At 41.3% G+C, this 18,066-nt stretch overlaps 1 protein-coding gene across 13 annotated transcripts in view; it reads left to right on the plus strand.

The window, feature by feature from the left end:
- LOC139531723 (histone-lysine N-methyltransferase 2C-like) overlaps positions 1 to 18,066 on the plus strand; it is a 218,524-nt gene that overhangs the window by 143,286 nt on the left and 57,172 nt on the right. For all 13 annotated transcript variants that reach the window (XM_071328436.1, XM_071328440.1, XM_071328441.1 and 10 more), the window contains 5 exons: positions 953 to 1,117; positions 3,210 to 3,319; positions 8,166 to 8,243; positions 8,593 to 8,826; positions 13,959 to 14,087. In XM_071328436.1, the coding sequence (XP_071184537.1) occupies positions 953 to 1,117; positions 3,210 to 3,319; positions 8,166 to 8,243; positions 8,593 to 8,826; positions 13,959 to 14,087 (716 nt within the window). The remainder of the gene's footprint in view (positions 1 to 952; positions 1,118 to 3,209; positions 3,320 to 8,165; positions 8,244 to 8,592; positions 8,827 to 13,958; positions 14,088 to 18,066) is intronic.

Genomic DNA, 18,066 nt, shown 5'->3' on the forward strand with positions numbered 1-18,066 from the left:
GTTAAAAGGAACCACCAGCTTTCATATGTTCTCCTGTTCTGAGCAAGGAACTTAAACGTTAGCTTTCTTACCTGGCAAATATTGCACTTTTACTTTCTTCTCCAACACTTTGTTTTTGCATTATTTAAACCAAATTGAACATGTTTCATTATTTATTTGAGACTAAATTGATTTTATTGATGTATTAAGTTAAAATATAAGTGTTCGTTCAGTATAGCTGTAATTGTCATTATTACAAATTTATAAATAAAAATCGGCCGATTAATCGGTATCGGCTTTTTTTGGTCCTCCAATAATCGGTATCGGCGTTGAAAAATCATAATCGGTCGACCTCTAGTTTCAACAGGACAATGACCCCAAGCATACAGCCAAAGCAACGCTGAAAAGGCTTCAGGACAAGAATGCCCAAGTCCCATTTGAAAATCTGTGGTAAGACATGAAGATTGCTATTCACCGCCACTCCCCATCAAACTTAACAGCACATGAGAAAATCTGCAAAGAAGAATGGGACAAAATCCCCCAATCCAAATGTGCAAAGCTGATACAAACATACCCAAAACGACTCAAATCTGTAATCGGTGCTTCTACAAAGGATTGACTCGGGAGTGAATACTTATGTTTATGAGGTATTTCATTTTCAATACATTTGCAAACAATTCTAAAAACTTGTCTTCACTTTGTCATTATTGGGTATTGTACTGTATGTAGATGGGTGAGCAAAAACATCTATTCAATCCATTTTGAATTCAGGCTGTCACAACAAAATGTGGAATAAGTCAAGGGGTGTGAATACTTTCTAAAGGCACTGTATGTGTGTGATACAAGTGCATTATCTTTGGACTCTCTGTGTTGGGAGGTGTGCTAGATATACTGGAGTCGCTGCGATTGTATGTGTGTTTCACCCCTGCTTAACATCGCCCACTCATGCCACCCTCTCTCTCACCTGCCATAGGTGTGTCTCCTGTACCCAGTGTGGTGCCACCTCCCCCGGCATGAGGTGTGACTGGCAGAACAACTACACCCAGTGCGGCCCCTGTGCCAGCCTGGCATCATGCCCGATGTGCATGCGCAGCTACTGTGAGGACGAGCTCATCGTGCAGTGCCGCCAGTGTGACAGGTGAGCAGCATTCTCTCTCTCTGCCAGGCCATGCGCCACCTGAGAATGATTGGGTGACACTAGGACCTGACAACACTGTGTAGATATGGCATGTTGGCAGCCAGCGTCCAGCTTGACAAAGGAAACAGTCCAAAGATCTACTACGGTGTAATTTACTCATCGTAAGGCTTGATGGGACAGAACATATCATTGCTGTAGCAAACGGGTTAATGCATATCGGAGTCTGTGTGAGTGCGTAGCTAAGTGCTTGTTTATATGTCTATGTGCACCTGTCTCTCTCTGTATTTACACTTGTATATGTTCAAATTGCATGACATATACACTACCGGTCAAAGGTTTTAGAACACCTACTCGTTCAAGGGTTTTTCTTTATTTTGACTATTTCTACATTGTAGAATAATAGTGAAGACATCAAAACTATGAAATAACACACAAAAAATCATGTAGTAACCAAAAAAGTGTTTAAAAAAATGCTTCTGCAAAGTATTTACTCGGGTGTGAATACTTATAATACCAGTGAAAAGTTTGGACACCTATTCATTCAAGGGTTTTTCTTTATTTGTACTATTTTCAACATTGTAAAATAATAGTGAAGACATCAAAACTAACACATGGAAAACATAACACATGGAATCAAGTGTTAAACAAATCAAAATATATTTTATATTTGAGATTCTTCAAAGTAGTCACCCTTTGCCTTGATGACAGCTTTGCACACTCTTGGCATTCTCTCAACCAGCTTCACCTGGATTACTTTTCCAACAGTATTGAAGGAGTTCCCACATGCTGAGCACTTGTTGGCTGCTTTAACTTCACTGCGGTCCGACTCATCCCAAACCATCTCAATTTGGTGGAGGTTGGGGGATTGTGGATGCCAGGTCATCTGATGCAGCACTACATCACTCTCCTTCTTGGTCAAATAGCCCTTACACAGCCTGGAGGTGCGTTGGGTCATTGTCTTGTTGAAAAACAAATGATAGTCCCACTAAGCCCAAACCAGATGGGATGGCGTATCGCTGTAGAATGCTGTGGTAGCCATGCTGGTTAAGAGTGCCTTGAATTCTAAATAAATCACTGACAGTGTCACCAGCAGACCCCCACTCCATAGCACCACCTCCTCCATGCTTTACGATGAGGAATACACATGCATAGATCATCCGTTCACCCACACCGCGTCTCACAAAGACACGGAGGTTGGATCCAAAAATCTCCAATTTAGACTCCAGACCAAAGGACACATTTCCACCGGTCTAATATCCATTGCTCGTGTTTCTTGACCCAAGCAAGTCTCTTCTTCTTATTCGTGTCCTTTAGAAGTGGTTTCTTTGCAGCAATTTGACCATGAAGGCCTGATTCACGCAGTCTACTCTTAACAGTTGATGTTGAGATGTGTCTGTTACTTGAACTCTGAAGCATTTATTTGGGCTGCAATTTCTGAGGGGGGTAACTCTAATGAACTTATCCTCTGCAGCAGGTTGTCATGATGTAGCCCTCTTTGGGTACAGCGAAAGATGAAAATTAATTACTTAAAAATCATACAATGTGATTTTCTGGATTTTCTTTTTTAGATTCCGTCTCTCACAGTTGAAGTGTACCTATGATAAAAAATTACAGACCTCTACATGCTTTGTAAGTAGGAAACACTGCCGATTTTGCAGGTTATCAAATACTTGTTCTCCCCACTGTATACCCCTCTACCTTGTCACAACACAACTGATTGGCTCAAACGCATTAAGGAAAGAAATTCCACAAATTAAGAAGGCACACCTGTTAATTGAAATACATTCTAGGTGACAACCTCATGAAGCTGGTTGAGAGAATGCCAAGAGTGTGCAAAGCTGTCAAGGCAAAGGGTGGCTATTTGAAGAATCTGAAATATACATTTTTGGATACTACATGATTCCATATGTGTTATTTTGTGGTTTTGATGTCTTCACTATTGTTCTACAAAGTAGAAATAGTACAAATAAATAAAAACCCTTGAATGAGTAAGTGTGTCCAAACTTTTGACCGGTAGTGTACATAGACATGAAATTGCACTTATAAAGTGCATTTGTAAATTTATCTAATCGTCTTCTCCTTCCCATGTCAGGTGGATCCACGCCTGCTGCCAGGGCCTGGACACAGATGAGGAGGTGGAGAATGCAGCGGATGATGGCTTTGACTGCACCATGTGTCGAATGCACGCTCTGCCTTCACAGGGTAAGACTCCAGACCTAGCCCACACACGGTGAATGCTATGTGTATGATTATGAGGCTAATACCTTACAATAGGTGTATGGTGATAGCTATATAAAGTGTGCACTAGTCTTCATCAAATTAACGGCAGCCGATTTGTTGGAAAGTAGCTGTAAATATACCCCTTTGCATCATGACAAGTTGTAGTAACTAGACCTGCGTTCAAATACTCATACTAACCGCACTAACCATACTATTTGTGTTGTAAATTGAGTAGTATGTTTATTGGTCGTAGTATGAATATAGTTAGTATACCAAAAGTTCCTGGATGACGTACGACATTTGCCAAAAAACAAAGTATACAAGCAGTGCAGTGGACACTATTTCCGCTCATAATACAATTCTACTGAGAATGGGCGTGGCCGCAACATTTTCAGATTTGAAGAAAATGGAGTTAAATATGCAGCTAAAGTCCGACGAGAGAGGATACAAATTCATTGCTTTAACTCGACTATTCCCAAACTGGGGTACGCGCAATGCTATCGGGGGTACGCCAAATAAAAATGTGATTCACATTTTCAAACAGTCCATTTAGATTTTCCAACGGCGCTATACATCTGGGTGATGTTTTTTTCTTGCCTGAGTAGCCTCGTTTCACTGCCATGAATACATTTCAACCATCTAGTGTTCAGCAAAATAACACAATGTCAAATACAGGTAGCCTAGTCAAATAATTAACATCCAATCACATTAACCGTTACTCTCTTGCGGGAAACCTTCACTCTTGCGCAGACATTTAGAAATGAAACATGACCATTTGAAAAATAAGCCACGGGGGTTTTTTGAGTGAGAATTAAGATGACTTTTGAGTAGTAAGACATGTATAAAAGCAACAGAAATCATTAATAAGAAGGGGCTATAAGTGTCTTATATGGTGAGCTACCTAGTGGCTAGGGCAGGCAAGCTCCGTACTATTTGTGGAGGACTTAATTGTTCTTGCTGCTGCGGATAAGGCTAAGACAATGCTGGGGGAAAAGGCCCAAAATACCACAGACAATGCCTTCATCAAACAACACTGTTTCACGACGCATCAGTGACATGGCAGGAGATGGTTTGAAACAATTACTGCTTTGCATACAAGCCCGTGAATTCTATGCGTTACAGCTGGATGAGTCAACAGACGTGGCGGGCCTGGCACAGCTCCTGGTATATGTCCGTTACGTTTATGGGGGGTCAATTAAGGAAGACATCCTCTTCTGCAAACCACTGGAAACCAGGACAACATGAGAGGATATTTTTAAGTACTGGACAGCATTGTGACATCAAATGGACTTTGGTGGTCAAGATGTATCTGTACTAATGGTGCAAAAGCCATGACAGGGAGACATAGTGGAGTGGTAACGTGCGTGCAAGTAGTTGCTCCCGATGCCACTTGGGTATACTGCAGTATCCACCGAGAGGCTCTTGCTGCCAAGGGAATGCCTGATAGCTTGATAGACGTTTTGGACGCTACAGTGAAAATGGTTAACTATGTTAAAGCAAGGCCCCTGAACTCTCGTGTATTTTCTGCATTATGCAATGATATGGGCAGCGACCATGTAACGCTTTTACAATATACAGAAGTGCACTGGTTATCAAGGGGCAAAGTATTGGCACGTTTTTTTTTCTTTTTTACTTGAGAGACGAGCTTAAAGTTTTCTTTACTGACCATAATTTTTACTGACCGCTTGCATGATGAAGAGTTTCTCACACGACTGGCCTATCTGGGTGATGTTTTTTCTCGCCTGAATGATCTGAATCTAGGATTACAGGGACTTTACAACTATATTCAATGTGCGTGCCAAACTTGAGGCTATGATTAAGAAGTTGGAGCTCTTCTCTGTCTGAATTAACAAGGACAACACACAGGTCTTTCCATCGTTGTATAATTTTTTTGGTGTGCAAACGAACTCAAGCTTACGTACAATGTCAAATGTGATATAGCGAAGCACCTGAGTGAGCTGGGTGCGCAATTATGCAGGTACGGATGACACAAACAGCTGGATTCGTTATCCCTTTCATGCCCTGCTTCCACTCTACTTACCAATATCTGAACAAGAGAGCCTCATCGAAATTGCAACAAGGGGTTCTGTGAAAATTTAATTTAATCAGAAGCCACTGCCAGATATCTGGATTAGGCTGCGCTCAGAGTTTCTTGCCTTGGCAAATCGTGCTGTAGACACTGATGCCCTTTGCAACCATGTACCTATGTGAGAATAGATTCTCGGCCCTCACTAGCATGAAAAAGAAAGGCACGGACTGTGTGTGGAAAATGATTTAAGACTGAGACTCTCTCCAATATAACCCAACAGTGCAGAGTTACAGTTGAAGTCGGAAGTTTACATACACCTTAGCCAAATGCATTTAAACTCTTCTTCACAATTCCTGATGTTTAATCCTAGTAAAAATTCCCTGTCTTAGGTCAGTTAGGATCACCACTTTATTTTAAGAATGTGAAATGTCAGAATAATAATAGCGAATGATTTATTTCAGCTTCTATTTCTTTCATCACATTCCCAGTGGGTCAGAAGTTTACATACACTCAATTAGTATTTGGTAGCATTGCCTTTAAATTGTTTAACTTGGGTCAAACGTTTCGGGTAGCCTTCCACAAGCTTCCCACAATAAGTTGGGTGGATTTTGGCCCATTCCTCCTGACAGAGCTGGTGTAACTGAGTCAGGTTTGTAGGCCTCCTTGATCGCACACGCTTTTTCAGTTCTGCCCACAAATTTTCTATAGGATTGAGGTCAGGGCTTTGTGATGGCCACTCCAATACCTTGACTTTGTTGTCCTGAAGCCATTTTGCCACAACTTTGGAAGTATGCTTGGGGTCATTGTCCATTTGGAAGGCCCATTTACGATAACGCTTTAACTTCCTGACTGATGTCTTGAGATGTTGCTTCAATATATCCACATAATTTTCCTGCCTCATGATGCCATTTATTTTGTGAAGTGCACCAGTCCCTCCTGCAGCAAAGCACCCCCACAACATGATGCTGACACCCCCGTGCTTCACGGTTGGGATGGTGTTCTTCAGCTTTCAAGCCTCCCCCTTTTTCCTCCAAACATAACGATGGTCATTATTGACAAACAGTTCTATTTTTGTTTCATCAGACCAGAGGACATTTCTCCAAAAAGTACGATCTTTGTCCCCATATGCAGTTGCAAACCGAAGTCTGGCTTTTTTTATGGCGGTTTTGGAGCAATGGCTTCCTCCTTGCTGAGCGGCCTTTCAGGTTATGTCGATATAGGACTCGTTTTACTGTGGATATAGATACTTTTGTACCTGTTTCCTTCAGCATCTTCACAAGGTCCTTTGCTGTTGTTCTGGGATTGATTTGCACTTTTCGCACCACAGTACATTCATCTCTAGGAGACAGAACGCGTCTCATTCCTGAGCGGTATGACGGCTGCGTGGTCCCATGGTGTTTATACTTGCGTACTATTGTTTGTACAGATGAACGTGGTACCTTCAGGCGTTTGGAAATTGCTCCCAAGGATGAACCAGACTTGTGGAGGTCTACAATTCTTTTTCTGAGGTCTTGGCTGATTTCTTTGAGTTTCCCATGATGTCAAGTAAAGAGGCACTGAGTTTGAAGGTAGGCTTTGAAAATACATCCACAGGTACACCTCCAATTGACTCAAATGATGTCAATTAGCCTATCAGAAGCTTCTAAAGCCATGACTGCATTATCTGGAATTTTCCAAGCTGTTTAAAGGCACAGTCAACTTAGTGTATGTAAACTTCTGACCCACTGGAATTGTGATACAGTGAATTATAAGTGAATTAAAATCTGTAAACAATTGTTGGAAAAATACTTGTCATGCACAAAGTAGATTTCTTATCCGACTTGCTAAAACTATAGTTTGTTAAACAAGAAATGTATGGAGTGGTTGAAAAACGAGTTTTAATGACTCCAACCTAAGTGTACGTTAACTTCCGACTTCAACTGTATATGCATCCTTTCAAGCACACCCTTCTCATTAATCTATGGTGAATTATTCACCATTTTTGATTAACAATTAAGGTTTTATATGTAAGATGGCTAAAAAAAAGAGCAAAATTATTGATTATTATTATATTATTTGTGCCCTGGTCCTTTAAGAGAAATTTGTCACTTCCCACGAGCCAGTTTATGCTAACAACAAGTTGCATAGCAACAGCATCAACTTCCGGTAAACAGGCAAAGAGCTAGTACACTCAACTGAAAGTATACCGTTTGTTTACAGTATACTAAAATGAACTAATAGTATTGTGTATGTACTCATTACGCTTTTAGTATACAGTATGTTAGTATGGGTATTCAAACACAGCTTAGTTGTATATCCTATGGGTAAGGTCTTAAATGTAGTGTACAGTGTTACCAAGCTCATCTCAATGAACACATCCAGCTCCACTCAATTAGCCCAAAGTCATCCTCTTTTTTTGTTAAGGGGACCAGCCTCAACCAAATTACAACAGCAGATGGCTAGATTTTAAAATCAAGCTGCAGCCTGTTCACTCACTCATTCTATCGGATAATTCTTGAAATTGGGGACAGATTTTACCTCCGAGAAAATAGAGGGAGTGATGGAAAAAGGGAGGGAGGTAGTTTTATTTAAATAATAAAATGAATGAATTTAATCTCAATTAAATTATTAATTTAAGTAAAAAAACTGTGTTTGTAAGTATTCTTTACATTTGGTGGCAGCGGTGAAATCCAGTGGTTGCTGTTTGATGCATTTATTTGTTTCATCTCCATATTACTGCTGTATATGACTTCAATGCACTGAAATCTAAATCCTCCAATCTAAATCCTCCTCCTGACATTTTGCATATTTGTCATTCAGGCAAAGTGGAGGCCCTCCTATCTGACGGCTGCGAGGCCCCGATGGTGGCCCAGATTGTGTCTACAACGAGAGAGCCAGGTAAAACAGCACTACCCTGATAAATCACAGTGCCGTTTATCAAGTGGTGTGACTCAAATGAATCATTACTTTCTTTAAATGTTGTCGCTCGTTGAGTGTTGGACTCGCTAACGTAATATCCACGTTATGTGGACACACGTTTTTCAATATTTGTAAACAAGATGGTCACAGACATGTACGTGGGAGGCTGCAGGGAAAAGTGAATCACTCATGAGTATTGCTCTTTGTATCTGTCTAGTACAACAAACAAACGTGTGTTCACAACACGGGGTAGTCCTCGAGAGCTACATTTCATACTTGTAAACAGGCTTGGTAGATTGATTAATGAACCCCTCCTCCATACCTTCAGACATCCAGACGACATACACCCAGGATGGGGTGTGTCTGACCGAGTCTGGCCTGTGCCAGCTGGAGAGCCTGGCAGTGCCCTCCTCAACCCGCCGAGGGCAGAACAGGCGGCCCAAACCCAAGCTCAAGCTGAAGATCATCAACCAGAACAGCGTGGCTGTGCTCCAGACCCCACCGTACCCCCACTACTCAGAGCTGTCCCGGGACGGGGACGGGTACATGGACGACCGCCGAGGTAAAGACTTCTAGGTGTTTACTATGGGTTGGCTGGGGGTATCCCACCTTGAGGAGTCTGGGGGCTCCATCCTCAGCTAAAAAGTTACAAAGTAAAAAAAAAAAAAAAATAGAGGCTTGTTCAAATAAACCCATTATTGTTTTTTTTTGTAGATGAATATATTTGAACTAGGATGTAAAGCTCAGGTTTTCTCTTCCACATTGGCCAGGACCTGAATATCTGGGCTATTTTCTAAGGATAGAAAATTCAGCCAAATTGACTTGGTATGACACAGGAGGGGATCTGCATACATCCTTCCCTTGTTTCCATTTAATCAGAACGGTCAAAAGGAAAGGCAGATGTTTGCCAGGAAGCAATGTTCCCTTCATCTCAAGATTTAGATGCACAGAAAACGTAAAGGCAAAAGAATAAGTAATGCTTGACGTTTGCACTGGAACCGATTTGTCGGAAAGAGATGGAAAGAGGGGAAACGGAGGAGGAAGGAGATGGGGGGGGGAAGGGAGGAGGAAAGGTGGGGAATGAGGGCAGGCAGGCATATAATGAATATGACTTGGAGAGAGAAGAAAGGCTTTTGAAAACAGCAGTCAGCAAATTATACCTCAATTGGCATTTTGGTGATGAGAGGAAGCTGGCCGGGGCTAACTGAATTAATCCCCAGCCCATCCATCAGAACCTGGCTCTCAGTGCAAGCAAGGGCTAATGATGAGAAATTAACCCTTTCCCGCTCACTCTATATTTGGTCCTCTATATTTAACTCACGCAGCGGGCACATTTTCAAGCCATGCCGAGAGGGAGCTTTTCAGTGGCTGCTTTACAAATCACATAAAACTATGTTATAATGTTGCCATGACTGTACACAGGTTTATGACAATGCACATAAATATAGATAAATTACATTAACCTTGTTTTGAAGTGTGAAGAAGTATATCTCAGTATTTACCATGAACTATGGTTGTGATCAGGTACTAGGGACTATTTTGTTATGTCGGTAGGTGTTATAGCCAACCACTGTAGATGTACCACCTCATGGCATTTAGAAAAATGTGAAATATGAACGAAAAAGTCTGCCTTAGACTAATCATGCATACATTTGTGCATGTCCCATACAGTGATTTGTCCTTTAAAAGTTGCAGCGTACTGCAGAATTCTATGGCACGTTATTTAATTGCCAACCACTGATACCATTAATGCTAGTTAGTGCTAATTTGACCACCAGAGGGCATCTTTGAGAAGCATTTGATGGCCTTCAATAGTGGCTGTTCTAGAGAATTTAAAACCTTATTTTGTAAGAACATAGTATATGGGACACATTTTTAAGAAATGTTGCTTAATTTCATTAATATTATGGTGTTTCTATTCCAAGAAAAGCGAAAAACCCTCTGGGTTTCCGTTAGAATGGAACGGAAAATATGGCGCTGTACAACGTCACGGTCGGGAGTAGGCTACGTACTGGGCTATTTAGCTAAAGAATCGCTGTGTCGTGAGGGAGACCTGGGTTCAATTCCCCGATGGGGAGGAAGGAGTAGGCTGTCTTTGTAAATAAGAATTTGTTCTTAACTGACTAGTTAAATAAAGGTTACACTAAGAGCATAACATTTCTACACCCTAATTGTATAATTGTAGTCTAACCAATACCCAAACGGAGATTCAGTGAAAATAAAAATCTAATTGATTTATCAAGACCAGTCCCCATGCTTGTCTCTGAGCAGCGCAAAACGGTGCTAAAATAGTTGTAGGCTATTGCTTCAAATCCTATTGCTTCTAACTTCAATATGCTCTTTAAATATATAAGACCTACAGCACATTACTCAACACTAGTGAGACACATGTCGCCTACGGTAGGCCTACAGTATAGCGAAAAATATGACGTGACTCTCTGCCAATAACTACATATAGAGGATTGGAGGATTCTAAATTAAAACCGAAAGCCGTCTCATGGTGGCGGCCGGCATGGGTATCGAACCTGCATCGTTAGCAACGCATTTTGCACTGAGGGAGCCCCCATCCACTTGGGAGCCCCCATCCACTCGGTAGCCCCCATTCACAAAGTATCAAAATACAGAGAGGTGTTGGTAAATGTATATTGTCCTGCTAATAGCCCATAAATGGCTATTATCATACTGTACATGGTTTCCAGGTCAGGATAACCAAAACATTTCTTTATTAAGACTATCAGAAAGAATATTGGTACTTGTTTATTTTGATCCAAAGCTATGAATGAGTGAGTCACTCAGCTTTATGTAGGTGCTAGCTATATGACTGTGCCATCAACTTGATAATATATAATGATATTTTGGAGGTTATTTTGTTTTCAAAAAAACAAAAGTGAGCGATTGTAATCTGAATAAAGGCCAAAATAATATTTGTAAAGGCCAAAACATTTATTTATGTTTTTAGAGGGAGAGAAACGCTGGGACAATTGTGCGCCACCCTATGGGACCCCCAATCACGATCGGATGTGATTCCTAATAGTACTTTTTGTTGTATTATTTGTTTTGTCTTTTCTGGTGGATTAAACTGAAATTTGTTGCAATCACGGGCGGTTGTGATACAGCCAACCTAACTAAGAAATACATTTGACGATAGAATTCTCCCCCTACCCTCCTTCTAGGCAAGTCTATTGTCCAGCTACCTGCTAATAGCCATAATGGCGCTGTACAATGTGACTGTGTGTTTGAAAGAGTATTTTCCAGTCAGCAACAATTTGTTTACGTTCATTAGACAACTTTGTTCCAATATTTCTGTAATTCAGTGATATTTATTCCCATAGTAATTCGTTATGGATCCATAACTAAATACACATCTGCATTTTGAAAGAGTATTTTTATCATTATTTTATTTAACGAAAGCATAAAGATGCCATTACTAGTTACATTGTTTTAGTTTGAACATGCAGACTGGCACTAAGAACAACGGGAACGTTTCCCTAGTCAGCGCCATTATTAGTGCAATGCCCCTTAGTCTTGCTCTGTGCTACCCAGTGTGGTGGGATGGGGGTCCACCCCCCTCCCCCATGGGCTAGGTCCATCTTCTGTGCGTGGCTCTGCGGCCCATCCCATGCCCCCTGCGCTCGTGCCTTGAACCTTGCGTGCTTTCAGTGGATACAGCTGGAAAACTGCAAGGTAATCCCATTGTGCGCCACTCAGGAGCCATGACCAATATGACCAATATATATTGTTCTGCTAATAACAGGGTTAACAATATATCTGTGAGAATATCCAAGGGGCTTTGTTTAAAAAAAGAACAATATTTTGTAGATTTTGTTTTCAAATAAAGCCTTGTTTGTTATTTAGAATTATTTCTGTTTTTAGAGGGAGCGGAACCAAAAACCTACAGTCATCTCATAGGTCTCCCAGTCGAGGCCGGCACGGGTATTGAACCAGCATCTGTAGCAACACAGCTTGTACTGCTATGCAGTGTCTTAGACCGTTGTGCCACTCAGGCGCTGTACACCGTCGGGAATGGGTTACAGTACTACAGTAAGAGCGAAATAATCCTAAAAAAACCTTAGTGTAACAACAGTTTTAGTAATTAATACTGAAGTTGTGCACAATTATCAGTTCCTATTTAGGTTTATGTCGCCCATTCATTGTCAGTTAGAGACACAGTAGGACCCAAAAGCATAATCAGTGCTCTAACTCCCCCTTGCGCTGGTCTGGAGCAATGAAGTGGTGACGCAGGGTACCGTACTAAACCACAAATGACTAAGTCCTGCAGCATAATCACAAAACTTTTAGTGGAGCAACGGATATAAACGGATATAGTAAAGGATATCAATCATTAAAACCTCTACGGGATCAGTGTCCCTATACCGGGACGGTTGAGCTAACGTGCGCTAATGTGATTAGATAGACATGTCTTATATGGGCCGAAAGCTTAAATTCTTGTTAATCTAACTGCACTGTTCAATTTACAGTAGCTATTACAGTGAATACCATGCTATTGTTTGAGGAGAGTGCACAACAACAAAACACTTATCACGGCAACTGGTTTGATACATTCACCTCAAGGTAAATAATGTACTTATATTCAGTAATCTTATTCAGTAAATCCTGAGGGTCCCAGAGATAAAATGTAGCATCGTTTTGTTTGATCAAATCTATTTTTATATTCAAATGTAGGAACTGGGTTCTACAGTTTGAACCCCTGCTGTCTCTGGCTCCACACCCACCCCACCCTGCCATCTAGATGTGTGAAAGTTAGTGTATAAGCTAATGATAAATCATTTATGACATTCCTGGGAGTGTGTAAACTTATGTTTTATTACCATATCGTTTTTGTATGTTCTCAATAGTTATTTACTTGAAAATGTATCAATTGACCAATTCGGCACATTTGGGCAGACTTGATACAAAATATTGTCCAGTATTGCAATGCTTCACTGGATCAATCTGAAACTTTGCACACACACTGCTGCCATCTACTGGCCAAAATATAAACTCCGTCTAAGCTGCAGTATTATATGATGGCGTTTCTCTTGTATTTGAAAGATGATGGGACCAAAAAATATATAGAAAACGCTTTACAAAGTATTTTTTTGTATTATCTTTTACCAGATCTATTATATTCTCCTAAATTAATTTCAAATTTCCATAAACTTCAAAGTGTTTCCTTTCAAATGGTACCAAGAATATGCATATCCTTGCTTCAGGTCCTGAGCTACAGGCAGTTAGATTTGGGTATGTCATTTTAGGCGAAGATTGAAAAAAAGGGTCCGATCCTTATTAATCCTGGAGATGCTATTTGCATTTGTAATCTGAGAAATACTAAAGTGTTAAAAGGGTTATCTCTAAGATGGTTATCTCCTAAAATAGTTTAAGTGGTTAATTTAAAATTCCAACACTAATGTACTGATGTGGCTCCTCATCCAGAGGTCTTACTCTGACACCAGGCCCACCAAGATGGCAGACCTCCCATCAAAGATGCATTGAGGGTTTTGTGGATCATGGGTATGTGCAGGGCTGGGTCATGTTCATCAAGAACCAAATGGGAGAAATAGAGGGATTATCAAGAAATTCTCATTTTAGTTTACCATTGCAAAAAGTGTTTTCTGTTGCGTGTCCTAATGAACGTCTTCATGGTCTGTGTCCTGGTTTTAGTGACATGGTTTTGGTTGTGTTCCATTCCAAAAGGGGACCTCCTGATGGACTGTGACTTGAAGTCGGACTCCAGTCCGGAACGGGAGCCTGTCGACGACGATGCCAAGGGGGCCGAGGGCGCCGACGGCAACAAGAAAAGGAAGAGGAAACCTTACCGGCCCGGTAAGTTTAACATTCAAAACTTTGTCTGTTTGAGTTTAGAACAGAAATGTGTATTTTGGCTCTGAGACAGCACAGCAAATACTGTCTGAAAAACAGTACATATAAGGCATCATTAAAGTGTCAGGGACACAAATGCGCATGGAAGGGTCCCCTTCCATAGGTCAGCACAGACCCTGGATCAGTTTTGTCTCTGAACTCCTATGGGTTGAGGTTCAGATCGGACAAGATGAAACGTATCTTACAGCAGCTCTTAGGAACATCTTATGTTTAGCCCCATTAGGAGAAAAGAGAAGATAGGATGTTGATGGGGATGAATGGACAGGGGGAGAGCGAGAGGGAAGGAGAGTGGTGGATGACGGTGGTAGTAGGAGAGGGGGATGCAGAGGGAGGGAGGGAGCAGACTTATGGGAGATGCAGAGGGAGGGAGGGAGGGAGGGAGCAGACTTATGGGAGATGCAGAGGGAGGGGGGAGCAGACTTATGGGAGATGCAGAGGAAGGAAGGGAGCAGACTTATGGGAGATGCAGAGGAAGGAAGGGAGCAGACTTATGGGAGATGCAGAGGGAGGGAGGGAGCGGACTTATGGGAGATGCAGAGGGAGGGAGGGAGCAGACGTATGGGAGATGCAGAGGGAGGGAGGGAGCAGACGTATGGGAGATGCAGAGGGAGGGAGGGAGCAGACGTATGGGAGATGCAGAGGGAGGGAGGGAGCAGACGTATGGGAGATGCAGAGGGAGGGAGGGAGCAGACGTATGGGAGATGCAGAGGGAGGGAGGGAGCAGACGTATGGGAGATGCAGAGGGAGGGAGGGAGCAGACTTTTGGGAGATGCAGAGGGAGGGAGGGAGCAGACTTTTGGGAGATGCAGAGGGAGGGAGCAGACTTATGGGAGATGCAGAGGGAGGGAGGGAGCGGACTTATGGGAGATGCAGAGGGAGGGAGGGAGCGGACTTATGGGAGATGCAGAGGGAGGGAGCGGACTTATGGGAGATGCAGAGGGAGGGAGGGAGCAGACTTATGGGAGATGCAGAGGGAGGGAGCGGACTTAAGGGAGATGCAGAGATGCATCTGTCTCGTCCAGGACCGGGGTCTACGCAGACTGGTACGCCATAGCCAATCAGAGGAACAGTAGGGGTATATGCAAACAAGCCATTTTCCAAAATTCACTTTGAACTGGACTGTGTGTTTACAGACAGTAGCAACAGCGCAACTTTAGATCATTAGAACGCATTTGGCAAAAGCCACAAAATACACTTGTTTGGATTTCTGCAAATATGCAGCTAAATACCGCGATAGTCCTCTTACATTTGGGAACTTTACAGTCCTATTGATCAAACAACCATAAAAAGGTAGGCTGTCTTTCCCTATATGTACATCAACAACAACAAGATCAAACAACTAATGCTAGCCAGAGCAAGATGAGATAAAATCTAATGAAGGAACATTAAATAAACCCTCTCAAAATGTTTCAGCTAGTTGTGAAAGTTGCACTGATAAACAATGGAGAACAGCCTGCTTGTCCTTCTGCAGCTTGCCTGCCAATGCATGCATTGTCCCAACCAAGTACCCAAGCTTACTGGCAAAGTTGGCTCGCTTGCTAGCTAAATGAGAGAACACTTCACTCTGGCCATTTTACTTGCCGTAGCAGATCTGATTAGGCTGTTTAGATGTTATCTAGAGCGTTCAACTAACTTATTACTTTTTTTGCCTACGTTTACTGACACCGGTCATATTCAGTGGGTCTTGCACGGTTATTCTGCGCTCTGGCACACTCAGTCAAGTGCTCTGAAATCGGATTAGATAGCTAGCCAGAGTGAATTTGCAAACTCAAGATATGCTAACTGGATAACCGTCGTTCAGCATAGATAGCTAGCAAAGCGATTCACATTTCTTGCTAGCTAACCAAATGACACATGCATCTCTAGCTGTGTAGCCACACAAAAAAATTATACAAGGGGGAAAAGTCAGTTACTCACCCACTCCTCCATTGATATGACGTCCTCCTAGCATCTAGCTAGCGTAGCTATCTAGATAACGTTAGGCTCTGTGTTTTTAGCTTGCTACATAAATAGATACGCTACCATAGCCTTAGTAACATTTGTCTGTTTTTGTCCAAAATATTGAGTCATTGAAACTGTGCATCCCGAATGGAGGCTGCAAACAATGTACCGAGCCAGCTGATAGCAATATTTTATGGACTATCAAGAAATGTATTGGTGAATTATTTTAATCATGCATTGAACTGCATCCATCTATTCTGTCAAATCAAATGTTTTTGGTCACATACACATGGTTAGCAAATGTTATTGGTCACATACACATGGTTAGCAGATGTTTTTGGTCACATACACATGGTTAGCAGATGTTATTGGTCACATACACATGGTTAGCAGATGTTTTTGGTCACATACACATGGTTAGCAGATGTTATTGGTCACATACACATGGTTAGCAGATGTTATTGGTCACATGCAGATGTTATTGCGAGTGATGTGAAATACTTGTGCTTCTAGTTCCGACAGTGCAGCAATATTTAACATGTCATCTAACATTTCTACAACAACTACCTAATACACACACATCTAAGGAATGGAATAGGAATATAAACATATAAGTATATGGATGAGCAATTACAGAGCGGCATAGGCAAGATGCAATAGATGGTATAAAATACAGTATATACATAAGAGATGAGTAATGCAAGATGTGTAAACATTATTACAGTGACTAGTGATCAATTTATTATGGTGGCCAATGATTTCAAGTCTGTATGTAGGCAGCAGCCTGTCTGTGTTAGTGATTGCAACAATACTGTAGTGTACGCCATGGAATGTTGAGTCAAATATAACCTATTTTAAAACCTCATGAAGTTGGTTTTGTAGCATAAACTGGGAATTTGATATTTTTGACTGATATTATGATTCTGTTTCTTATCTGCAAAGTAGTTAAAACGCTGTCAGTTCCACTTTAAACATGTAATATGGAGTTAATACATACATTTTTGGACTTAAAAATGTTATGTATGCCCATGGATTCTTGAAGAATATAACTTTTAAATGCCTCATGAGCTGACACACCCCAGCAGAATCCAAAATGTAAGATTGTTTTACTCCAATTTTTGTAAATATGGTAATTGTAAACACACTATAGCCTCAAAACATTGTTAAAACGAAAAATGTTCTATCATGGATGGTCAATCCTTACATCCATATCTGTCTATGAATTTGAGAGTGGTTGATTCTCCAGACCCATCCCTCAGTTTTTTACCGAAACAGAGGTGGGGTGTCCTCTTTATTGCTTCAACTGTGAATTGGCCCTTTGAAGCTCTCCCACTGAATGTGGAAGAGTCCTCTGGAAAAGTAACATTGACTCATATATATACTCAAACGAATAATGTCCTACTGAAAAAACACCTGGAAATTGTCTTTATATATGACCTTTTCATTTGCCTGTCTATATACAGTTGAAGTCGGAAGTTTAGAAACACTTAGGTTGGGGTCATTAAAACTTGTTTTTCAACCACTCCACAAATTTCTTGTTAACAAACTATAGTTTTGGCAAGTCGGTTAGGACATTTGCTTTGTGCATGACACAAGTCATTTTTCCAACAATTGTTTGCAGACAGATTATTTCACTTATAATTCACTGTATCATAATTCCAGTGGGTCAGAAGTTTACATACACTAAGTTGACTGTGCAATTAAACAGCTCGGAATATTCCAGAAAATTATGTCATGGCTTTAGAAGCTTCTGATAGGCTAATTGACATAATTTGAGTCAATTGGAGGTGTACCTGTGGATGTATTTCAAGGCCTACCTTCAAACTCAGTGCCTCTTTGCTTGACATCATGGGAAAATCAAAAGAAATCAGCCAAGACCTCAGAAAATAGATTGTAGACCTCCACAAGTCTGGTTCATCCTTGGGAGCAACTTCCAAACGCCTGAAGGTACCATGTTCATCTGTACAAACAATAGTACGCA

This window comes from Salvelinus alpinus, chromosome 10, assembly GCF_045679555.1.
Source record: "Salvelinus alpinus chromosome 10, SLU_Salpinus.1, whole genome shotgun sequence".
NCBI classification, from domain to species: Eukaryota; Metazoa; Chordata; class Actinopteri; order Salmoniformes; family Salmonidae; genus Salvelinus; species Salvelinus alpinus.